This window comes from Patagioenas fasciata, chromosome 36, assembly GCF_037038585.1.
Source record: "Patagioenas fasciata isolate bPatFas1 chromosome 36, bPatFas1.hap1, whole genome shotgun sequence".
NCBI classification, from domain to species: Eukaryota; Metazoa; Chordata; class Aves; order Columbiformes; family Columbidae; genus Patagioenas; species Patagioenas fasciata.
The window spans coordinates 2,505,763-2,531,154 of NC_092555.1; the positions used below are offsets into that span (position 1 = coordinate 2,505,763).

The window sequence follows — 25,392 nt, forward strand, 5'->3', positions numbered from 1 at the left end:
GGCCAGGAGGGCTCTGTGGGGCTATAGGGGTTTCTATAGGGTCACAGGGGTTACTATGGGCACCGGGGGGGCTCTATAGGACTCTATGGCTCTATGAAGCTCTATAGGGCTCTATGGGGCTCTATAGGGCTGTGTTGGGCTCTATGGTTCTCTGTATGGCTGTATAGGGCTCTGTGGGGTTCTATAAGGTTCTGTGGGGCTCTATAGGGCTCTGTATGGTTCTGTGGGGCTCTATAGGGCTCTATATGGTTCTGTGGGGCTCTATAGAGCTCTATAGGGCGCTATGCGACTCTATAGGGCGCTATGGGACTCTATTGGGCTCCATAGGGCTCTATGGTGGCGCCGCGGGGGCCGCTGGGAGCGCCACCGCTCATTAGCATAACCCCGCCCACCCGGTGTGGTCCGTCAGGCATCATTAGCATAACCCCGCCCCTCAGCATCACGTGTCCCGCGGCGGGCAGAAAGGGGGTGGAGCCCCTGGCGCCACGTGGTCTTTTCATTTGCATAACCCCCGCCCACCGCCGGGTCACGTGCGCGCAAACAAACGCTACCCCTTCCCCCCCGCGAGCTTCTCGATTCCTATTGGTCGCCGCCACGTCACGTGCCCTCACCACCCCCCTTCACTTCCGCTTCCGGTAGCGCCGGCGGCCGCTGCTGCGCCACGAGATGGCGGGAACGGTACCGGGGGCGGGAAACGGGAAAAGGCGCCGAAAATGGGGCGGAAAAGGGCAAAATCGGGCAAAATGGGCGAGTTTGGGGGGAAAAGCGGCGGTTGGGGGGAAAAGGGGCGGGTTGGGAGGGAAAAAATGGCGGTTCGGGGGGGTTTGGGTGCAAAACGCGGGGTTTTGGGGCTTTTGGTGGGAAAAGCGGCGGGTTGGGGGCTTTTGGCGGGAAAAATGTGGTTTGGGAGGAAAAGGGGCGATTTTGGGGCTGTTTGGGGGAAAAAGGGGCGGTTTGGGGGCTGTGGTGGGAATGAAGAGTTTGGGGAGTGTTTTTGGGGTTAAAAGGGGCGATTTTGGGGCGGTTTGTGCGGAAAAAGTGAAGATTTTGGGTTTTTTTGGGGGAGGAAGCGACTTTTTGGGGCAATTTGGGGGGAAACCGAGCGGTTTTGGGGCCGCACGTGTGGGGGGAGGGGGCGTGGCTTGGGCTGTTTGGGGGCGGGGCCTGGGGGCACCTGGGAGTTGTGGGCGGGGCTTGTGGTGCCTGGGACGGGGTGGTGAGGAGGGGGCGGAGCTTGGGATGCTTGGGGCGGGGCCTGGGGCTTGGGGGCGGGGCCTGGGGTTTGTGGATAGGGTTGGGGCTCGTGGGCGGGGCTTGGGGCTTGGGGGCGGGGCTTGCGGTGCCCAGGACAGGGTTGTGATGAGGGGGTGGAGCTTGGACTGGGGCTACAGCCTTGTGGGTGGGGCTAGAGCCTTGTGGGTGGAGCTTGTGCCTTGTAGGTGTGGTCTCGGTATTGTGGGTGGGGCCTGGGCATTGTGGGTGGAACTTGTGCCTTGTGGGCGGGGCTTGGACCCTGTGGGTTGGACTTAGGCCTTGTGGGCAGGGCTTGGACCCTGTGGGTGGGGCTTAGGCTTTGTGGGTAGGGCTTGGACCCTGTGGGTTGGACTTAGGCCTTGTGGGCGGGGCTTGCACCGTATGGGCGGGGCTTGCACCGTATGGGCGGGGCTTGCACTGTATGGGTGGGACTTGTGCCTTGTGGGTGGGACTTGTGCCTTGTGGGTGGAGCTTGTGCCTTGTGGGCGGGACTTAGGCCATGTGGACGTGGCTTGTGCTTTGTGGACGGGGCTTGTGGTGCCCAGTACAGGGTTGTAATGAGGTCCTGGGCCTTGTGGGTGGGGCCTGGACATTATGGGTGGAGTCTGTGCTTTGTGGGCGGGGCTAAAACCTGGAGGGCAGGGCTAGAGCCTTGTGGGCAGGGCTTGGACCCTGTGGGCTGGGTTTGTACCTTGTGGGTGGGGCCTAAGTGTTACGGGCGGGGTTTGTACGTTGTGGGCGGGGCCTAAGCGCTGTGGGCGGGCCTTGTACCCGACGCGCCGTGTTCCCGCAGTAGCGCGCCCCCCCCAGGATGGCAGAGGGCTGGGTCGAGTGCCCAGCGCTGGGCCCGGGCTGGCGGCGCCGAGAGGCCTTTCGCAAATCGGGGGCCACCTGCGGCCGCTCCGACACCTATTACCAGAGGTACCCCCGAAACCCCGCCCCCCGGATCCTAAACCCCGCCCCCCGGGTCCTAAACCCCGCCCCCCGGGTCCTATACCCTCCCCCTGTGTCCTATACCCCACCCCCTGGGTCCTAAGCCACGCCCCCTGGGTCCTAAACCCCACCTCATGGGTCCTATACCCCCTCCCCCAGGGTCCTAAGCCCCGCCCCCTGGGTCCTAAACTCCACCCCCTGGGTCCTATACCCCCCCCGGGGTCTTAAACCCCACCCCCTGGGTCCTAAGCCACGCCCCCCGGGTCCTAAACCCCACCCCATGGGTTCTATACCCCCCCGCCCAGGGTCCTATACCCGCCTGGGGTCTTAAACCCCATCCCCAGGTCTCTTAAACTGCGCCCCCTGGGCGCTAAACCCCACCCCCTGGGTCCTATGCCCCCCTCCCCCCCGCCAGGGTCCTATACCCTCCCCCATGTCTTAAACCCCGCCCCCTGGGTCCTAAACCCTGCCCCCTGGGTCCTAAACCCTGCCCCCTGGGTCCTAAACCCCACCCCCGGGTCCTATACCCCCCCCGCCCAGGGTCCTAAACCCCGCCCTCCCGGGTCATAAACCCCGCCCACGGCATAATAAACCCCGCCCCCGGGTCCTAAACCCCACCCCCTGGGTCCTAAACCCCACCCCCTGCATCTTAAACCCTGCCCTCTCATCTTAAAGCCCACCCCATGGGTCCTAAGCCCCGCCCCCTCATCTTTTAGCCCCACCCCCCAGATCTTAAACCCCATTCCCAAGTCTTAAATCCTATGTCTTAAACCCCGCCCCCTGCACCTTAAACCCTGCCCCCTCATATTAAACCCCGCCCCCTGGGTCCTAAACCCCACCCCTGGGTCCTAAACCCCACCCCCCCGGTCCTAAACCCCACCCCCGCATCCTAAGCCCTGCCCCCTGGCTCCTAAACCCCAATAAGTTGGCTTTGGGGGTGGGGCTTCCTCCAACCACGCCCCTTTTTCTTTAAGCTCCACCCCTTCCTCATTCCACCTCCTTTATTCTGCTGCTTCCCATTGAATTTTGGGGTCCCCCCCACGTCTTATTCATTGCCCCCTTGGGTTTTAGGGTCCCCTGTAATTATTGGGGACCCCCCCTAATTATTGGTGCCCCCCCCTTATTTTGGGGACTCCCCCCAATTTGTTTCCCCCCATTACTTCCCATTGACTTTCGTGGTCTCCGTATAACCCAACAACCCCTCTTAGGGCTATTTTGGGGTCCCCCCCTAATTTTGGGGACCCCCCCTTAATTTCGGGCACTCCCCCATGATATTTGGGATCTCCCCTAATTTTGGGGACCCCCCCCATTTGTACCCCCCTATTACTTCCCATTGACTTTCATGGTCTCCCTATAACCCAACAACCCCTCTTAGGGATATTTTGGGGGACCCCCCTTAATTTTGGGGACCCCCCCTTAATTTTGGGGACCCCTCCATAATGTTGGGGACCCCCCATTTGTTCCTTCTCCATTACTTGCCATTGACTTTCATGATCTCTCTATAACCCAACAACCCCTCTTAGGGATATTTTGGGGACCCCCCATAATATTGGGGACCCCCCTAATTTTAGGGACCCCCCCATTTATTCTCCCCCCCATTACTTCCCATTGACTTTCATGGTCTCCCTATAACCCAACAACTCCTCTTAAGAGTATTTTGGGTCCCCCCATTATTGGGGACCCCCCATTAATATTGGGGACCCCCCCTAATTTTGGGGACCCCCCCCAAAAAGCCCCACGGGGCAGAAATTCCGCAGCAAAATCGAACTGAGTCGGTTTTTGGGACCCGAACGCGACCTCGACAACTTCGACTTCAAGAACGGGCGGGAGAGATCGGGGCCCCCCAAGGTACGGGGGGGTCCCCAATAATGGGGGGGGGGTCCACAATAATGGGGGGGGTCCCCAAAATTGGGGGGAGTCCCTAAAAGTGGAGGGGATGCCTTGAAATGTTAAGGGAGCCCCATTGAAGTGAATGGGGGGGATTGAAGGTCCATTGGGTTACATGGGGGATAAGGGGGGTCCCCAAAAATTGGGGGGTTCCCTAATGACAGGGGGGGGTCCTAATAATAGGGAGGGGTTCCTAATAATGGGGAGGGGTCCCCAAAATTGGGGGGAGTCCCTAAAAGTGGAGGGGATGCCTTGAAATGTTAAGGGAGCCCCATTGAAGTGAATGGGGGGGATTGAAGGTCCATTGGGTTACATGGGGGATAAGGGGGGTCCCCAATAATTGGGGGGTTCCCTAATAACAGGGGGGGGGGGTCCTAATAATAGGGAGGGGGTCCTAATAATGGGGAGGGGTCCCCAAAATTGGGGGAGTCCTAAAAGTGGAGGGGATGCCTTGAAATGTTAAGGGAGCCCCATTGAAGTGAATGGGGGGGGTTGAAGGTCCATTGGGTTACATGGGGAATAAGGGGGGATCCCCAAAGATTGGGGGGGTTCCTAATAATGGGGGGGGTGTTACTAATAGGGGGGGTCACTAATAATGGGAAGAGGTCCCTAATAAGGGGGGAGTCCCCAAAACTGAGGAGGGGTCCCTAAAAGTGAGGGGGGACACCTTAAAATGTCAAGGGAGCCCCATTGAAGTGAATGGGGGGGATTGAAGGTCCATTGGGTTACATGGGGGGTTAAGGGGGGGTCCCCAAAGATTGAGGGGGGGCCCAAGACTGGGGGGGGGGGGGGGGGGAGTGTGTCCTAATAATAGGAGGGGTTCTTAGTAATAGGGGGGACTCTTATATATAGGGGGGGGGTCCCTAAAATTGGGGCGTACACTTTAAAATCTTAAGGGAGCCCCAATGAAGTGATTGGGGGGGACACCCCAAAACTGGGGGGATATGGGGGGTCCCAGAGTGGGGGGGGACACAATGGGGGGTTCTGTGGGTTGGGGGGGGTCCCCAAATTGGGGGGTTCCCCCAAATTTGACCCATTTTCCTCCCTTTAAAAGCCCAGAAAAGGCCCCAAATGGCGGCGGCCAATGGGCCCTCCCCCTGAGCCAGGGGGCGGGGCTGAAGAGGAGGCTCCGCCCACCCAGCCTGAGGCTCCGCCCACCCAGCCTGAGGCTCCACCCACCCAGCCTGAGGCTCCGCCCACCCAGCCTGAGGCTCCCCCTGTACCAGAGGAGGCTCCGCCCCCACCGGAGGAGGCTCCGCCCAGCCCGCCTGTGGCTCCGCCCCCTCCCATTGAGGCTCCGCCCCCACCGGAACCACCCCTCCCACCCCGGAGGACCCGGAAACGCCCCTCCCCCCCCGAACCCCCCCAGGAGGGGGTGGTGGCGTGAGTGGGGGAGGGGCCGGATGCCTGGGTCCCTTTTTGGGGATGGAGGGGTGGGGGGGGGGTCCCCCTGAACTCCTGGGTCCCCTGTGTGGGGTGGGTTCCCTCTCCCGAACTCCTGGGTCCCCCCCCGAACTCCTGGGTCCCCCCTGAACTCCTGGGTCCCCCCTGAACTCCTGGGTCCCCCCCCCGAACTCCTGGGTCCCTTCTGAGTTCTTGGGTCCCCTCCTGAACTCCTGGGTCCCCTGTGTGTGGTGTGGGTTCCCCCCCACCCCGAACTCCTGGGTCCCCCTGAACTCCTGGGTCCCCTGTTGGGGGTGGGTTCCGTCTCCCGAACTCCTGGGTCCTCTCCCGAACTCCTGGGTCCCCTCTATGGGGTTGGGTCCCCTCTCCCGGACTCTTGGGTCCCCCCGAACTCCTGGGTCCCCTCTGGTGGGTTGGGTTCCCCCTCCCGGACGCCTGGGTCCCTCCCGGACGCCTGGGTCCCCTCTGGTGGGTTGGGATCCCCCTCCCGGACGCCTGGGTCCCTCCCGGACGCCTGGGTCCCCCTCAGGTGCTGCGGCGGGTGCCAGGGGCTGTTCCCGGGGGTGACGTTGCCGACTCAGCGCCGGTGCCGCTGGCTCTGCCCCGAATGCCGCGGTGAGTCCCCATCTTCATCATCCTCACCCTGAGCCTTGCTCCCATCCCCATTACCATCAGCATCATCATCCTGAGCCTTCCTCACATCCCCATTACCATCATCATCCTGAGCCTCCCATCCCCATTACCATCATCATCCTGAGCCTTCCTCCCATCCCCATTACCATCATCATCCTGAGCCTTTCTCCCATCCCCATCATCATCGTCATCATCCTGAGCCTTCCTCCCGTCCCCATTACCATTATCATCATCATCCTGAGCCTTCCTCCCATCCCCATTACCATCATCATCCTGAGCCTTCCTCCCATCCCCATTACCATCATCATCCTGAGCCTTCCTCCCATCCCCATTACCATCGTCATCCTGAACCTTCCTCCCATTACCATCATCATCCTGAGCCTTTCTCCCATCCCCATCATCATCATCATCCTGAGCCTTCCTCCCATCCCCATTACCATCAGGATCATCATTCTGAGCCTTCCTCCTCTTCCCCGTCATCTTCATCCTGTCCCCCGCATTATCATCGTCATCATCATCATCCTGAGCCTTCCTCTCATTCCCATTACCATCAGCATCATCATCCTGAGCCTTCCTCCCCTTTCCCCGTCGTCTTCATCCTCTCCCCCCCATTATCATCGTCATCATCATCATCCTGAGCCTTCCTCCCCCCCATCATCATCATCATCATTATCCTGAGCCTTTATCCCATCCCTATCATCACCAGCATCCTCATCATCATCCTGACCTTCCTCCCCCCACCCACATCATCATCATCATCCCTGAGCCTTCCTCCCATCCCCATTACCATCATCATCATCATCCTGAGCCTTCCTCCCATCATCATCAGCATCATCCTCATCCTGAACCTTTATCCCATCCTTATCTTCATCATTAGCATCATCATCCTCATCATCATCCTGACCTTCCTCCCCCCACCCACATCATCATCATCATCCCTGAGCCTTCCTCCCATCCCCATTACCATCATCATCATCATCCTGAGCCTTTATCGCATCCCCATCATCATCATGCTCATCGTCCTGAGCCTTCTTCACCCCATCATCATCCTCATCATCATCCTGACGTTCTTCCCCCCCCATCATCATCATCTCTGAGCATTCCTCCCCTCCATCATCATCATCATCATCATCATCATCATCATCATCATCATCCCTGAGCCTTCCTCCCCCCATCTTCATCATCATCATTATCCCTGAGCCTTCCTCCCCCATCATCATCATCATTATCCCTGAACCTTCCTCCCCCCACCATCATCATCATCATCATCATTATCCCTGAGCCTTCCTCCCCCCATCATCATCATCATCGTCCCTGAGCCTTCCTCCCCCCATCTTCATCATCATCATCATTATCCCTGAACCTTCCTCCCCCCATCATCATCATCGTCATTATCCCTGAGCCTTCCTCCCCCCACCATCATCATCATCATCATCATTATCCCTGAACCTTCCTCCCCCCACCATCATCATCATCATTATCATCATTATCCCTGAACCTTCCTCCCCCCCATCATCATCATCATCATCATTATCCCTGAACCTTCCTCCCCCCACCATCATCATCATCATTATCATCATTATCCCTGAACCTTCCTCCCCCCCATCATCATCATCATCATCATTATCCCTGAACCTTCCTCCCCCCACCATCATCATCATCATCATCATCATTATCCCTGAGCCTTCCTCCCCCCATCATCATCATCATCATCATCGTCCCTGAGCCTTCCTCCCCCCATCTTCATCATCATCATCATCATCATTATCCCTGAACCTTCCTCCCCCCATCATCATCATCATTCTCATCCTGAGCCTTCCTCCCCCCCATCATCATCATCATCATCCTCATTATCTTGAGCCTTTATGCCATCCCCACCATCATCCTCAGCATCATCATCCTGAGCCCTCCTCCCCCATCATCATCACCCTGAGCCTTCTTCCCCCATCATCATCATCATCCTGAACCTTGCTCCTCTTCCCCATCATCTTCATCCTATCCCCCCGTTATCATCATCGTCATCCCCTGAAGCTTCATCCTGTCCACCCTCATCATCCTCCTCATCTTGAGCCTTCATCCCCACACCATCATCCTACTCATCCTGAACCTTCATCCCCCCATCACCATCTTCATCATCATCATCCTCTGAACCTTGCTCCCCATCATCCTCATCCTGAGCCTTCCTCCCCTTTCCCATCCTCCTCATTCTCAGCCTTCATCCCATCCACCCTCATCATCATCATCCTGAGCCTTCCTCCCCTTCCCCATCCTCATCTTGAGCCTTCGTCCCCCCATCATCCTACTCATCCTGAGCCTTTCTCCCCTTCCCCATCATCATCATCGTGAGCCTTCCCCCCCATCATCATCATCACCCCGAGCCTTCATCCCATCCTCCCAATCATCATCATCCTGAGCCTTCCTCCCATCATCATCATCATCTCCTGAACCTTCATCCCATCATCATCATCACCCTGAGCCTTCATCCCATCCTCCCCATCCTCATCACCCTCAGTGTCTCCCCTGCTCTTCCTCTTCCCTCCTCTTCCTCTCTGGGTGGCCCTTGGGTGGGGCTCAGGGTGCCCTGGGTGGGGGGTCCAGGGGGTCCCCACCCTCTGACCCCTCCCCCTTTCCCCTCCCCCCCCACCCCCAGCCCGGAGACGGGAATTCAACCGGGAGCAGCGATTCTACAAGGTACCCGGACGCCTGGGTCCCTCCCCGAACGCCTGGGTCCCCCCCCGAACTCCTGGGTCCCCCCCCGAACTCCTGGGTCCCTCCCAAAATCCTTGGTCCCCTGAACTCCTGGGTCCCCCCCCGAACTCCTGGGTCCCCCCCGAACTCCTGAGTCCCTTGAGCGCCTGGGTGCCCCCCGAACTCCTGGGTCCCTCCCAAAATCCTTGGTCCCCTGAACTCCTGGGTCCCCCCCCGAACTCCTGGGTCCCCTCCCAAATGCCTGGGTCCCTCCCGAATGCCTGGGTCCCTCCCGAACTCCCGGGTCCCCCCAAACTCCCGTGTCCCCTCCAAACTCCCATGTTCCCCGAACTCCCGGGTCCCCCCAAACTCCCGTGTCCCCTCCAAACTCCCGTGTTCCCCGAACTCCCGGGTCCCCTCCAAACTCCCGTGTTCCCCAAACTCCCGTGTCCCCTCCAAACTCCCGTGTTCCCCGAACTCCCGGGTCCCCTCCAAACTCCCGTGTCCCCCCGAACGCCCGGGTCCCCCCGAACGCCTGGGTCCCCCCGCAGCGCGTGGGCTGCGGGTCGTGCGGCGCGTGTCTCCTCCCCCGCGACTGCGGCATCTGCAGCGCCTGCGCCCGCCCCTCCCCCGCCAAGTGCCTCCTGCGCCGCTGCCTGCGCATCGTCAAGAAGGTAACGACCCCCGAGTGCCCCGCCCCACACTGACCCACATGGAGCCGTTGTGACCCCCATTGATCCCCATTGACCCCCCACTGACATCCATTCATCTCCATTGATCCCCACTGATGCCCCATTGACTCCCCATTGACATCCATTGATTGCCATTGACTCCCCATTGATCCTCATTGATCCCCACTAACTCCCCATTGACTTCCTATTGACATCCATTCATTGCCATTGATCCCCATTGATCCCCACTAAGTCCCCATTGACTCCCCATTGACATCCATTGATCGCCGTTGATTCCCCATTGATCTTCATTGATCCTCATTGATCCCCACTAACTCCCCATTGACTCCCCGTTGACATCCATTGATTGCCATTGACTCCCCATTGATCCTCGTTGATCCCCACTAGCTCCCCATTGATTCCCGATTGACATCCATTGATTGCCATTGATTGCTCATTGATCTTCATTGATCCTCATTGATCCCCACTAGCTCACCATTGACTCTGTATTGACATCCATTGATTGCCATTGACTCCCCATGGATCCTCATTGATCCCCACTAACTCCCCATTGACTCCCCATTGACATCCATTGATTGCCGTTGATTCCCCATTGATCTTCATTGATCCTCATTGATCCCCACTAACTCCCCATTGACTCCCCTTGACATCCATTGATTGCCATTGACTCCCCATCGATCCTCATTGATCCCCACTAGCTCCCCATTGACATCCACTGATTGATTGCCATTGACTCCCCATTGATCCTCATTGATCCCCACTAACTCCCCATTGACTCCGTATTGACATCCATTGATTGCCATTGACTCCCCATTGATCCTCATTGATCCCCACTAACTCCCCATTGACTCCCCATTGACATCCATTGATTGCCATTGACTCCCCATTGATCCTCATTGATCCCCACTAACTCCCCATTGACTCCGTATTGACATCCATTGATTGCCATTGACTCCCCATTGATCCTCATTGATCCCCACTAGCTCACCATAGATCCCCGTTGACATCCATTGATTGCCATTGACTCCCCATTGATCCTCATTGATCCCCACTAACTCCCCATTGACTCTCCTTGACATCCATTGATTGATTGCCATTGACTCCCCATTGATCCTCATTGATCCCCACTAGCTCACCATTGATCCCCGTTGACATCCATTGATTGCCATTGACTCCCCATTGATCCTCATTGATCCCTACTAGCTCACCATTGATCCCCGTTGACATCCATTGATTGCCATTGACTCCCCATTGATCCTCATTGATCCCCACTAACTCCCCATTGACTCCCCATTGACATCCATTGATTGCCATTGACTCATTGATCCTCATTGATCCCCACTAACTCCCCATTGACTTCCCTTGACATCCATTGATTGATTCCCATTGACTCCCCATCGATCCTCATTGATCCCCACTAACTCCCCATTGACTTCCCTTGACATCCATTGATTGATTCCCATTGACTCCCCATCGATCCTCATTGATCCTCACTAACTCCCCATTGACTCCCCATTGATCCCCATTGACCCCGACTGATGCCCCATTGACTCCCCATTGACATCCCTTGATTCCCACTGAACCCCGTTGACATGCATTGATCACCAGTGATCCATTGTGACCCCCATTGACTCTCCATTGACTCATGTTGCCCCCCACTGACATCCATTGATCACCATTGATCCCTGTTGACCCCCGTTGACCCCCTGTTGACCCCCCATTGATTCCCCATTGACTCCCCTTGACATCCATTGATTGATTCTCATTGACTCCCCATCGATCCTCGTTGATCCCCACTAACTCCCCATTGACTCCTCATTGACTCCCCATTGATCCCTATTGACCCTGACTGACGCCCCATTGACTCCCCATTGACATCCCTTGATTCCCATTGACCCCCGTTGACATGCATTGATCACCATTGATCCATTGTGACCCCCATTGACTCTCCATTGACTCATGTTGCCCCCCATTGACATCCATTGGTCACTATTGATCCCTGTTGATCCCCATTGAGCCCCCATTGATTCCCCATTGACTCCCCCATTGACATCCATTGATTCCCATTGACCCACATTGACCCCCATTGATGCCCCATTGATCCATTGTGACCCCCATTGACTCTCCATTGACTCATGTTGCCCCCCATTGCCTCCCATTGACATCCATTGATCCCTGTTGACCCCCCATTGATCCCCCATTTACTCCCTATTGACGTCCATTGATCCCCATTGACTTCCCATTGATCCCCATTGACTCCCCATTGACCCCGCATTGACATCCATTGATCCCCATTGACCCCCCATTGCCCCCATTGACTCTCCATTGACCCCCACTCACCCCCCATTGACCTCCATTGAGTCATGTTGACCCCCATTCATCTCCATTGACCCCCACTCACCCCCCATTGACTCTCCATTGACTCATGTTGACCCCCATTGACCCCCCATTGATTCCCCATTGACTCCCCCATTGACATCCATTGATTCCCATTGATCCACATTGATCCCCATTGATGCCTCATTGATCCATTGTGACCCCCATTGACTCTCCATTGACTCATGTTGCCCCCCATTGCCTCCCATTGACATCCACTGATGCCTGTTGACCCCCCATTGACCCCCCATTTACTCCCTATTGACGTCCATTGATCCCCATTGACTTCCCATTGATCCCCATTGACTCCCCATTGACCCCGCATTGACATCCATTGATCCCCATTGCCTCCCCATTGACCCCCATTGCCCTCCATTGACCCCCATTGACTCTCCATTGACCCCCATTGACTCTCCATTGACATCCATTGATCCCCATTGACTCCCCATTAACATCTATTGACTTTGCATTGACTTTCCATTGACTCATGTTGACCCCCATTGCCCCCCATTGCCCCCATTGACTCTCCATTGACCCCCACTCAGCCCCCATTGACTCTCCATTGACTCATGTTGACCCCCATTCATCTCCATTGACCCCCACTCACCCCCCATTGACCTCCATTGACTCATGTTGACCCCCATTGCCCCCATTGACCCCCATTGATCTCCATTGACTCATGTTGACCCTCATTGCCCCCATTGACTTTCCATTGACCCCCACTCACCCCCCATTGACTCCCCATTGACTCATGTTGACCCCCATTGCCCCCCATTGCCTCCATTGACTCTCCATTGACCCCCACTCATCCCCCATTGACTCTCCATTGCCTCATGTTGACCCCCATTGCCCCCATTGACTCTCCATTGACCCCCACTCACCCCCCATTGACTCTCCATTGACTCCCACTCACCCCCCATTGACCCCCATTAATCTCCATTGACTCATGTTGACCCCCATTGCCCCCCAGTGACGTCTATTGACTCATGTTGACCCCCATTGCCCCCATTGACCCCCATTGACTCTCCATTGACCCCCACTCACCCCCCATTGACTCCCCATTGACTCATGTTGACCCCCATTGCCCCCATTGACTCTCCATTGACCCCCGCTCACCCCCCATTGACTCCCCATTGACTCATGTTGACCCTCATTGCCCCCACTGACTTTCCATTGACCCCCACTCACCCCCCATTGACTCCCCATTGACTCATGTTGACCCCCATTGCCCCCATTGCCCCCATTGACTCTCCATTGACCCCCACTCACCCCCCATTGACTCTCCATTGACTCATGATGACCCCCATTGCCCCCATTGACTCTCCATTGACCCCCACTCACCCCCCATTGACTCTCCATTGACTCATGTTGACCCCCATTGCCCCCATTGACCCCCATTGATCTCCATTGACTCATGTTGACCCCCATTGCCCCCATTGCCCCCATTGACTCTCCATTGACCCCCACTCACCCCCCATTGACTCTCCATTGACTCATGTTGACCCCCATTGCCCCCATTGACCCCCATTGACTCATGTTGACCCTCATTGCCCCCATTGACCCCCATTGACTCTCCATTGACCCCCACTCACCCCCCATTGACTCCCCATTGACTCATGTTGACCCCCATTGCCCCCATTGCCCCCATTGACTCTCCATTGACTCCCCAATGCCCCCCATTGGCCCCCATTGCCCCCCATTGCCCCATATTGACCCCCATGTCCCCCATCCCCCCAGGGCTGGGGCTGTGGGTCCTGCGGGGGCTGCCTGAGCACCGAGGATTGTGGGAGCTGCTGCTTCTGCCAGCGCCGCCTGCAGCCCGGGAGGAAGCGCCAGTGGCGCTGCCTGCGCCGCCGCTGCCTGCGCCCACAGGTACCCCTGCATCACCCCATAGACCCCCATACATCACCCCATAGACCCCCATACATCACCCCATAGACCCCCCATGTAACCCCATACACCCCATGTCTGCCTGCGCCCACAGGTACCCCTGCATCACCCCATAGACCCCCATACGTCACCCCATAGCGCCCCATACATCACCCCATAGACCCCCCATGTAACCCCATACACCCCATGTCTGCCTGCGCCCACAGGTACCCATGCATCACCCCATAGACCCCCATACGTCACCCCATAGCGCCCCATACATCACCCCATAGACCCCCCATATACCCCATACACCCCATGTCTGCCTGCGCCCACAGGTACCCATGCATCACCCCATAGACCCCCATACATCACCCCATAGCGCCCCATACATCACCCCATAGACCCCCCATATAACCCCATACACCCCATGTCTGCCTGCGCCCGCAGGTACCCATGCATCACCCCATAGACCCCCATACATCACCCCATAGCGCCCCATACATCACCCCATAGTGCCCCATATACCCCATGCACCCCATGTCTGCCTGCGCTGCCGCTGCCTGCGCCCACAGGTACCCATGCATCACCCCATAGCGCCCCATACATCACCCCATAGACCCCCATATAACCCCATACACCCCATGTCTGCCTGCGCCACCACTGCCTGCGCCCACAAATACCCATACATCACCCCATAGCGCCCCATACATTGCCCCATAGACCCCCCATATAACCCCATACACCCCATGTCTGCCTGCGCCCACAGGTACCCGTACATCACCCCCTAGATCACCCCATAGCGACCCATAGATCACCAGATCACCCCATAGACCACATACATCACCCATAGATCACCCCATAGACCCCCCATATAACCCCATACACCCCCTGTCTGCCTGCACCCACAGGTACCCACAGCGCCCCATAGATCACCCCATAGCGACCCATACATCACCCCATAACCCCATGTCCCCCTGCTCTGACCTCTCCCCCTTTGTCCCCACAGAGGTCGGGGGTCACCAAGAAGCCGCCCCCCGGCCCCCGCAAACTGACGCTGGTGAGTCCCGGACGCCTGGGTCCCTCCCGAACTCCTGGGTCCCCACCCCGAACTCCTGGGTCCCCCCCAGACTCCTGGGTCCCCCCTTATAGTCCCTTTTCCCGCACTCCTGGGTCCCTCCCCAACTCCTGGGTCCCCACCCCGAACTCCTGGGTCCCTCCCGAACTCCTGGGTCCCCTGAACTCCTGGGTCCCTCCCGGACGCCTGGGTCCACCCTCACCCCCATTTTCCCTCCCCCCAGCAATGGAACCCCCCCCCGGAGCGGGAACCCAGCACCGCCCCCAGCACCCGCCATAGGGTGAGTGTGTCCCCCATCCCGGACGCCTGGGTCCCTCCCGGACGCCTGGGTCCCTTCCAACCCCTCCCCACCTTCCAGAAGCAGCCGGCGAAGGAGAAGAAAAAACCGGGGAGACCCCCCAAGCACCCCGGGACGCGTGGGGGCGGGGTGAGTGCCGGACGCCTGGGTCCCTTCCCGGATGCCTGGGTCCCTCCAGAACTCTTGGGTCCTTCTCGTTCCCCCAGAACTCCTGGGTCCCTCCCGAACTCCTGGGTCCCCTTTTGCTACCGGTGCAGCTCTTAGGGACTGGGCGGGGCCGTATTGTTCCTAATAGCGGGGCCTAATGGGGCCGTAATGGCGCTAATAGCCGCGCCAATGCTAATTAGGGGGGTGGTACCGTAATGCTCCCAATAGCTGCTCCCACACTTAATGTGGGTGTTCAGGGCACCGTAATAGTGGTGGGGGGGTGTACCGTAATACCCATAATAGCTGCCCAGAGGCTTAATATTGGGGTTCAGGTATAGAATGGGGGGGGTTAGGTACCATAACAACCTTAATAGCTGCTCATGAGGTTGTAATGTTGGGGTTCGGGTCCCATAAAGCCCCTAATAGCTGCTCATGATGTTATAATGTTGGGGTTCGGGTGCCGTAAAGCCCCTAATAGCTGCTCATGAGGTTGTAATGTTGGGGTTCCAGTACCATAAAGCTCCTAATAGCTGCTCATGAGGTTGTAATGTTGGGGTTCGGGTGCCGTAAAGCCCCTAATAGCTGCTCATGAGGTTGTAATGTTGGGGTTCGGGTGCCATAAAGCCCCTAATAGCTGCTCATGAGGTTGTAATGTTGGGGTTCGGGTGCCGTAAAGCCTCTAATAGCTGCTCATGAGGTCGTAATGTTGGGGTTCAAGTACTGTAACACCCCTAATAGCCGCTCCAGAATTTTCTATCAGGGTCAGAATGACTGTAATAGTGGGGTGGAGGTACCATAATGTCTCTAGTATTGGCACCTAGAGCTTATAATAGCAGCAAATGCGTACCATATTCATTCTAATAGTGGGGCCTGTGTACCATAACGCTCCTAATAGCCGCTCTAGGACTTTCTATCAGGGTCAGAATGACCCTAATAGAGGGGTGGAGGTACCGTAATGTCTCTGATATTGGCACCTAGAGCTCATAATAGTGGTGCACAAGTACCGTATTGGTTTTAATACTGGGGCCTGGGTACCGTAATGCTCTCAATAGCTGCCCCAGGACTTTATATTAGGGTCAGAATGACCGTAATAGAGGGGTGGAGGTACCGTAATGTCTCTGATATTGGCACCTAGAGCCCATGGTAGTGGTGCACAAGTACTGTATTGGTTCTAATACTGGGGCATGTGTACCGTAACGCTCTTAATAGCTGCTCCAGCACTTTATATCAGGGTCAGAATGACCGTAATAGAGGGGTGGAGGTACCATAATGTCTCTAATATTGGTACATGAGTACTGTATTCATTCTAATATTGGGGCCTGGGTACCATAATGCTCATAATAGCTGCAGCAGCACTTTGTATCAGGGTTGGAATGACTGTAATAGAGGGGTGGAGGTACCATAATGTCTCTAATATTGGCCCTAGAGCCCATAATAGCAGCACACAACTACCGTATTTACTCTAAAACTGCGGCCCCATTACCGTAAGTCCCCTAATAGCTGCACCACCTCAATACCAACCTCCCCCCCGACCCTCCCCTAACGCTCCTACCACAACCTCACGCTACCGTAACGCTGCTAATAGCCGCTCACGCACTAACTCCCGCAACCCGGGGAAGGGGGAACGGGGCATGGCGGGGGGTGGCGGTAAAAGGGGTGCTTTGGGGATGGGGTGACCCCGCTTTGTGCCGCAGCGGAGCCGGGGCAGCCGGCGCTGCGGGTCCTGCCCGGGCTGCGAGCGCCCGGTCGACTGCGGGCGCTGCGACTTCTGCCGCGACAAACCCAAGTTCGGGGGGCGCAACCGCAAGCGCCAGAAGTGCCGCTGGAGGCAGTGCCTGCGCCGCGCCATGGTGGGTGCCGTCCCAGGGCCTCCCAGTAGCTCCCAGTGACCCCTGATGGCTCCCAGTAGCTTCCAGTAGCTCTCAGTAGCTTCTAATGGTCCCCAGTACATCCCAGTAGCTTCCTGTAACTGTAGCTCCTAATGGCTCCCAGTAGTTCCCAGTAGCTCTCAGTAACCTCCGGTGGCTACCAATACCTCTTAGTGGCTCCCAGTAGCTCCCAGTAAACCCCAGTAACTCCGAATGGCTCCCAGTGGCTCCCAGCAGCTGTAACTCCCAGTAACTCCCAATAGCTCTCAGTAACTCCCAGTAGCTCCCAGTAACCCCCAATGGCTCCCAGTAGCTCCCAGTGACCCCCAGTAGCTCCCAGTAGCTCTCAGTGGCTCCCAGTAACTCCCAGTAGCTCTCAGTAGCTTCTAATGGTCCCCAGTACATCCCAGTAGCTCCCAGTAACTGTAGCTCCTAAGGGCTCCCAGTAGCTCCCAGTAACCCCCAATGGCTCCCAGTAGCTCCCAGTAACCCCCAGTGGCTCCCAGTAACTTCCAGTAGCTCCTGGTAACCCCTAATGGTCCCCAGTAACTCCCAGTAGCTCCCAGTGACCCCCAGTAGCTCCCAGTAGCTCTCAGTGGCTCCCAGTAACTCCCAGTGACCCCTAATGGCTCCCAGTAACTCCCAGTAACTCTCAGTAACTCCTAATGGTCCCCAGTACATCCCAGTAGCTCCCAGTAACTGTAGCTCCTAATGGTTCCCAGAAGCTCCCAGTAATCCCCAATGGCTCCCAGTAGCTCCCAGTAACCCCCAGTGGCTCCCAGTAACTTCCAGTAGCTCCTGGTAACCCCTAATGGTCCCCAGTAACTCCCAGTAGCTCCCAGTGACCCCCAGTAGCTCCCAGTAGCTCTCAGTGGCTCCCAGTAACTCCCAGTGACCCCTAATGGCTCCCAGTAACTCCCAGTAGCTCTCAGTAACTCCTAATGGTCCCCAGTACATCCCAGTAGCTCCCAGTAACTGTAGCTCCTAATGGCTCCCAGTAGCTCCCAGTAACCCCCAATGGCTCCCAGTAGCTCCCAGTAACCCCCAGTGGCTCCCAGTAACTTCCAGTAGCTCCCAGTAGCTCCCAGTGACGCCCAGTAGCTCTCAGTGGCTCCCAGTAACTCCCAGTGGCCCCTAATGGCTCCCAGTAACTTCCAGTAGCTCTCAGTAGCTCCTAATGGTCCCCAGTACATCCCAGTAGCTCCCAGTAACTGTAGCTCCTAATGGTTCCCAGTAGCTCCCAGTAATCCCCAGTGGCTCCTAATGGTCCCCAGTGGCTCTGAGAAACTCCCAGTAGCTCCCAGTGACTCCTAATGGTTCTCAGTAACCCCCAGTGACTCCCAGTAGCTCTCAGTGGCTCCCAGTAACTCCCAGTGACCCCTAATGGCTCCCAGTAACTCCCAGTAGCTCTCAGTAACTCCTAATGGTCCCCAGTACACCCCAGTAGCTCCCAGTAACTGTAGCTCCTAATGGCTCCCAGTAGCTCCCAGTGATTCGCAGTAGTTCCCAGTAGCTCCCAGTAACCCCCAATGGCTCCCAGTAGCTCCCAGTAACCCCCAGTGGCTCCCAGTAACTTCCAGTAGCTCCCAGTAGCTCCCAGTGGCTCCCAGTAGCTCCCAGTAGCTCTCAGTGGCTCCCAGTAACTCCCAGTGACCCCTAATGGCTCCCAGTAACTTCCAGTAGCTCTCAGTAGCTTCTAATGGTCCCCAGTACATCCCAGTAGCTCCCAGTAACTGTAGCTCCTAATGGTTCCCAGTAGCTCCCAGTAATCCCCAATGGCTCCCAGTAGCTCCCAGTAACCCCCAGTGGCTCCCAGTAACTTCCAGTAGCTCCTGGTAACCCCTAATGGTCCCCAGTAACTCCCAGTAGCTCCCAGTGACCCCCAGTAGCTCTCAGTGGCTCCCAGTAACTCCCAGTGACCCCTAATGGCTCCCAGTAACTTCCAGTAGCTCCTGGTAACCCCTAATGGTCCCCAGTAGCTCCCAGTAGCTCCCAGTGACCCCCAGTAGCTCCCAGTAGCTCTCAGTGGCTCCCAGTAACTCCCAGTGACCCCTAATGGCTCCCAGTAACTCCCAGTAACTCTCAGTAACTCCTAATGGTCCCCAGTACATCCCAGTAGCTCCCAGTAACTGTAGCTCCTAATGGCTCCCAGTAGCTCCCAGTAACCCCCAATGGCTCCCAGTAGCTCCCAGTAACCCCCAGTGGCTCCCAGTAACTTCCAGTAGCTCCTGGTAACCCCTAATGGGCCCCAGTAACTCCCAGTAGCTCCCAGTGACCCCCAGTAGCTCTCTGTAGCTCCTAATGGCTCCCAGTAGCTCCCAGTAACCCCCAGTGGCTCCTAATGGTCCCCAGTGGCTCTGAGAAACTCCCAGTAGCTCCCAGTAACCCCCAGTGGCTCCTAATGGTCCCCAGTGGCTCTGAGAAACTCCCAGTAGCTCCCAGTGACTCCTAATGGTTCTCAGTAACCCCCAGTGACTCCCAGTAGCTCTCAGTGGCTCCCAGTAGCTCCCAGTGACCCCTAATGGTTCCCAGTAACTTCCAGTAGCTCTCAGTAGCTCCTAATGGTCCCCAGTACATCCCAGTAGCTCCCAGTAACTGTAGCTCCTAATGGCTCCCAGTAGCTCCCAGTGATTCGCAGTAGTTCCCAGTAGCTCCCAGTAACCTCCAGTGGCTACCAATACCTCTTAGTGGCTCCCAGTAGCTCCCAGTAACCCCCAGTAGCTCCTAATGGCTCCCAGTGGCTCCCAGCAGCTGTAGCTCCCAGTAACTCCCAGTAGCTCCCAGTAACCCCTCATACTTCCCAGTAACTTCCCATAGCTCCCAGTAACCTCTAATGGTCCCCAGTAGCTCCCAGTGACCCCCAGTGGCTCCCAGTAACTCCTAATGGTTCCCAGTACATCCCAGTAGGTCCCAGTAACCGCCTGTGGCTCCTAATAACTCCTAATGGTTCCCAGTAGCTCCCAGTGACTCCCAGTAACCCCAATGGCTCCCAGTAGCCCCCAGTAACCCCCAGTGGCTCCCAGTAACCCCCAGTGGTTCCCAATAACTCCCAGTGACCCCTCATGGTCCCCAGTACATCCCAATAGCTCCCAGTGTGTCCCAGTAACCCCCAGTGACCCCCAGTAGCTCCCAGTACATCCCTTTTATTCAGGGGCACGCCTGGGTCCCTTTTTGGGCGGGAGGGTCTCACCCGGACGCCTGGGTCCCTTTTGCTTTGCTTGGCTTTGGGGGAGGGAGCTTGCCCGGACGCCTGGGTCCCTTTTCCTTGGGGGGCGGGAGGAGGTCACCCGGACGCCTGGGTCCCTTTTTTGGGGGTCTCGCCTGAACGCCTGGGTCCCTTTTTTTATAGGGGGGGGGGGTCTCCCGGACGCCTGGGTCCCTTCACCCGGACGCCTGGGTCCCTTTTTGGGGAGGGTCACCCGGATGCCTGGGTCCCTTCACCCGGACGCCTGGGTCCCTTTTTGGGGAGGGTCACCCGGATGCCTGGGTCCCTTCACCCGGACGCCTGGGTCCCTTTTTGGGGAGGGTCACCCGGATGCCTGGGTCCCTTCACCCGGACGCCTGGGTCCCTTTTTGGGGAGGGTCACCCGGATGCCTGGGTCCCTTCACCCGGACGCCTGGGTCCCTTTTTGGGGAGGGTCACCCGGATGCCTGGGTCCCTTCACCCGGACGCCTGGGTCCCTTTTTGGATGGGACCACCCGGACACCTGGGTCCATTTTTTGGGGGTGGGGGTGGGGGTGGTGTCTCACCCGGACGCCTGGGTCCCTTTCGCATTGCTTGGCTTTGCTGTGGGGCAGGGAGGGGGGGGTCTCCCGGACGCCTGGGTCCCTCCTTCCCCTCCCCCACACCGACGTCTCTTCCCCTCCCCCCCCACCCTTTCCTCCCCTCCCCCCCCCCCCCCCCCAGAGGCGGCTGCTGCCGGTGGGGGGAGGGGGACCCGGGGGGGGGGGGGTTGTCCCCCCGCCCCCTCCCCCCCCCTCCTCCCCTCCCCCCCTCCAGGCCCCTCCCCCCGCGCCGCCGCCGCCGCCCCCCCCGCGTCACCGCCCGGAGCCGCCGCCCGCCCCGCCCCCCCCAGCAGGTAACCGGGACCCCTCCCCCACCCATGGGACCCCCCCACCCCCTTTCCCCTCCCCCGCTGCGCTTGCTTTGCTGCCCCCCCCAGCCCTCTAGGGGGACCCAGGCGTCCGGGAGGGGACCCAGGCATCCGGGCTTGGGGGGGGGGGTGGGGGGGGTGTATTATATTATATCATATTAAAGGGTCCCCGGACGCCTGGGTCCCTCCCCCCACCATCCCCCCCCCTCCATTCCCCTCCCCGCCCCCCCCAGGTGTGTTTGTGCCTCAGTTTCCCTATTGGGGGGGGGGGGGGTTGGTCCCCGGACGCCTGGGTCCCCTTGGCCATTGGGGTGGGGGGTGGGGAGGGGACACCCACCCGGACGCCTGGGTCCCTCCCCGGACGCCTGGGTCCCCCCTGATGTTCCCCTCCCCCTCCTTCTGTTCTTCTCTCCCCTCCCCCCTCCAGGACAAGGAGCAGCCGCTGGGTTTGGATGAGAAGGGGCCCCTCCCCCCGCTGCAGCCCCCTCTGCCCCTCCCCCCCTGCAAGGAGGAGCCGGGACCCCTCCCCCACCTCGAGGTGAGACCCCGCCCCCAAACCCCCCGGATGCCTGGGTCCCTTTTCCTGGACTCTTGGGTCCCCCCGAACTCCTGGGTCCCTCCCGGACTCCTGGGTCCCCTCCCAACCCCTGTGTCCTCTCTCCCGAACTCCTGGGTCCCCCCGAACTCCTGGGTCCCCTCCCGGACGCCTGGGTCCCCCCCTGAACTCCTGGGTCCTGCCCTGATCTCCTGAGTCCCCCCCTTGCTTCCTGGGTCCCCCCGAACAACTGGGTCCCTCCCTGAACTCCTGGGTCCCTCCCTGAACTCCTGGGTCCCCCCCGAACTCCTGGGTCCCCCCGAACTCCTGGGTCCTTCCTGGACACATGGGTGCCCCCCCTGAACTCCTGGGTCCCCTCCCGAACTCCTGGGTCCCCTCCCGGACGCCTGGGTCCCTCCCGAACTCCTGGGTCCCTTCCCAGCCACCTTGTCCTCTCCCTCCCGAACTCCTGGGTCCCTCCCGAACTCCTGGGTCCCCTCCCGAACTCCTGGGTCCCTCCCGAACTCCTGGGTCCCTTCCCAGCCACCTTGTCCTCTCCCTCCCGAACTCCTGGGTCCCCCCGAACTCCTGGGTCCCCCCGAACTCCTGGGTCCTTCCTGGACACATGGGTGCCCCCCCTGAACTCCTGGGTCCCCTCCCGAACTCCTGGGTCCCCTCCCGGACGCCTGGGTCCCTCCCGAACTCCTGGGTCCCTTCCCAGCCACCTTGTCCTCTCCCTCCCGAACTCCTGGGTCCCTCCCGAACTCCTGGGTCCCCTCCCGAACTCCTGGGTCCCTCCCGGACGCCTGGGTCCCCTCTCTCACCCTCTCCCCCCAGGACCCCCGGCTGGGGCTCCTCATCGCCTCCGCCCCCCGACTCAAAGCGTCACCCCCAGCACCCAACGTCACCCCCGGCCCGGTAAGTGCCAAAAGAACCCAGGCGTCCGGGTGAAGCCCCACCCCCTCCCGGACGCCTGGGTCCCCTTATCGACCCCTTCCCCCCACCCCCCCTATTTTGCAGCCCCCCCCAGGGGATCTGGGGGTCCTGATCGCCGCCACCCCCCGCGTCAAACAGGAGCCGCCCCCCAGCGCCTCCCTCGTGCCGGTAAGAGGGGACCCAGGCGTCCGGGAGGGGACCCAGGCGTCCGGGGCGGCTTTCCCGGACGCCTGGGTTCACTGTGCCCCCCACCCATAGGTGCCCCCCCGGCTGCCGCGATTGGTGGTTCTGGATGAGAGCGAGGAGGAGGAGGAGGAGGAGGGGGGACGAGAGGTGAGGGGGAGGGGCCCGGACGCCTGGGTCCCCTTTTTTGGGGGTGGTTGGGGGGCACTCGGACACCTGGGTCCCTTTTTTGGGTGGGGGGGAGCGACCCCCGAACACCTGGGTCCCCTTTTGGGGGTTGGGGGCACCTGGGTGCCTGGGTCCCCTATTTTAGCATCCCCCGGATGCCTGGGTCCCTTATTTTGGGGACACCTGGGTCCCCTATTTTTGGGGGGGGAAGTTGTGACACCTGGATCTCTGTGTCCCCTATTTTAGCATCCCCCGGACGCCTGGGTCCCTTATTTTGGGGACACCTGGGTCCCCTATTTTAGCATCCCCCGGACGCCTGGGTCCCTTATTTTGGGGACACCTGGGTCCCCTATTTTAGCATCCCCCGGACGCCTGGGTCCCCTTTTTGGTGTCACCTGGGCACCTGGGTCCCTTATTTTGGGGACACCTGGGTCCCCTATTTTTGGGGGGTGGGAAGTTGCGACACCCGGACGCCTGGGTCCCCTATTTTAGCATCCCCCGGACGCCTGGGTCCCCTTTTTGGTGTCACCCAAGCGCCTGGGTCCTTTATATTTGGGGCATTTCCTCCTTGGGGGGGTGGAGCTTGTGGGTTGTGTCCCCCCCCCATTAACCCTTTCCCCCCCTCCCCTCCCCCCCCATAGCCCCTCCCCCCTCCCCCCCCCCCCATTTTCCCAGGCACCTTCTTAGCCGAGCTGGCCGAGATCCCCCTCCCCGCCCACTGGGGGGTGGTGGACGCCGTGACCCCCCCGCCCGAGGCCCCCCGCCCGGCCCCCCCCGCGCTGCGGCTGGTCCAGCGCTGCCCCCGCTCGCCCATGGCGGCCACGGCCGTGCTCCTGGCCCCCGGGCTGGCGTTCCGGGTGCTGGTGGCCCCCAGCCGGCCCGTCCCCCCCGGGCACGAGGTGCTGGCCAGCCGCCCCCCCCGCCTGCGCTCCGTGGATGACCTGGTGGAGCTGCTGTGTGACCTCGAGTCCTACCGGCCCTGCCCCGGCCCCCCCGGCGCCACCCCCAGGCCCCCCGCCCCGCGCTGTCACGTTTTGGTCCCCGGGGGGCGCTGCTGCCAGGCCTGCCTGCTGCTGGGGGGGGGGGGAGGGGTGAGGGGGGTGGGGGGGACGTGGGGGGGGAGGAATGAATGGGGGGGTCAGTAGCGCCCCCTAGTGTTGGGGGGGTGATGAATAGGGGGGAATGGATGGGGGGGAATGGATGGGGGGTGATGAATGGGGAGGGAATGGATAGGGGTGATGAATGGAGGGTGATGAATGGGGGGTGATGAATGGGGGTGATGAATGGGGGTGATAAATGGGGGGGAATGAATGGGGAGTAATGAATGGGGGGGTAATGGATGGGGGGTAATGAATGGGGGGGGGAATGGATGGGGGGTAATGGATGGGGGGGGGAATGAATGGGGGGTAATGGATGGGGGGTAATAGGGGGTAATGAATGGGGGGGTAATGAATGGAGGGTAATGAATGGCAAGTAATGAATGGGGGGGTAATGAATGGGGGGGTAATGTGTAGGTAGGTGAACCATAACAGTAATGAATGGGGGGTAATGAATGGGGGGTAATGAATGGGGAGGGAATGAATAGGGGGGTAATGAATGGGGGGGGAATGAATAGGGGTAATGGGGGGTAATGAATGGGGGGTAATGAATGAGGCCTAATGAATAGGGGGGTAATGAATGGGGGGTGATAAATGGGGGGTAATGAATGGCGAGTATTGAATGGGGGGTAATGGATGGGGGGGCAATGGATAGGGGGTGATGGATGGGTAATGAATGGGGGGCTAATGGATGGGGGTGATGAATGGGGGTAATGAATGGGGTAATGAATGGGGGTGATGAATGGGGGCTAATGAATAGGGGGGTGATGGATGGGGGGTAATGGATGGGGGGCTTAATTAATGGGGGGGGTCAGTAATGAATGGGGGTTAATGGGGTAGTTAGTGATGAATAGGGGGGTTAGTGATGAATGGGGGGGGTAGTAATGAATGGGGTGTCAATACTGCCCCCTAGTGCTGGGGGGGGGTAATGAATGGGGAGTAATGAGTGGGGGGTAATGAATGGGGGGTAATGAATGGGGGGTAATGGATGGGGAGGTGTAGTAATGAATGGGGGTTAATGGGGGGGTTATTAATGAATGGAGAGGTCAATGGGAGGTCAATGAATGGGGGGTTAGTAATGAATGGGGGTTAATGGGGGTGTCAGCAATGAATGGGGATTAATGAATGGGGTTAATGGGGGGGTAATGAATGGGGGCTTAGTGATGAATGGGAGTTAGTGAATGGGGTTAATGGGGGGTAATGAATGGGGGTTAATGGGGAGTTAGTGATGAATGGGAGTTAATGAGGGTGT

The 25,392-nt window shown here is 58.8% G+C and overlaps 1 protein-coding gene across 1 annotated transcript; it reads left to right on the plus strand.

Moving 5' to 3' along the window:
• Positions 1-284: 284 nt before the first annotated feature.
• On the plus strand, positions 285-24,188 carry LOC136114271 (methyl-CpG-binding domain protein 1-like). Its single transcript, XM_071801194.1, has 17 exons — positions 285-678; positions 2,051-2,175; positions 3,921-4,035; positions 5,129-5,457; positions 6,008-6,093; positions 8,762-8,802; positions 9,351-9,473; positions 13,605-13,739; positions 14,746-14,796; positions 15,038-15,094; positions 15,173-15,241; positions 16,954-17,109; positions 21,649-21,759; positions 22,594-22,674; positions 22,777-22,860; positions 22,951-23,025; positions 23,685-24,188. Exons 1-17 carry the CDS (start codon positions 667-669, stop codon positions 24,186-24,188), a joined length of 2,154 nt encoding a protein of 717 aa, XP_071657295.1. The 5' UTR covers positions 285-666.
• Positions 24,189-25,392: the final 1,204 nt, after the last annotated feature.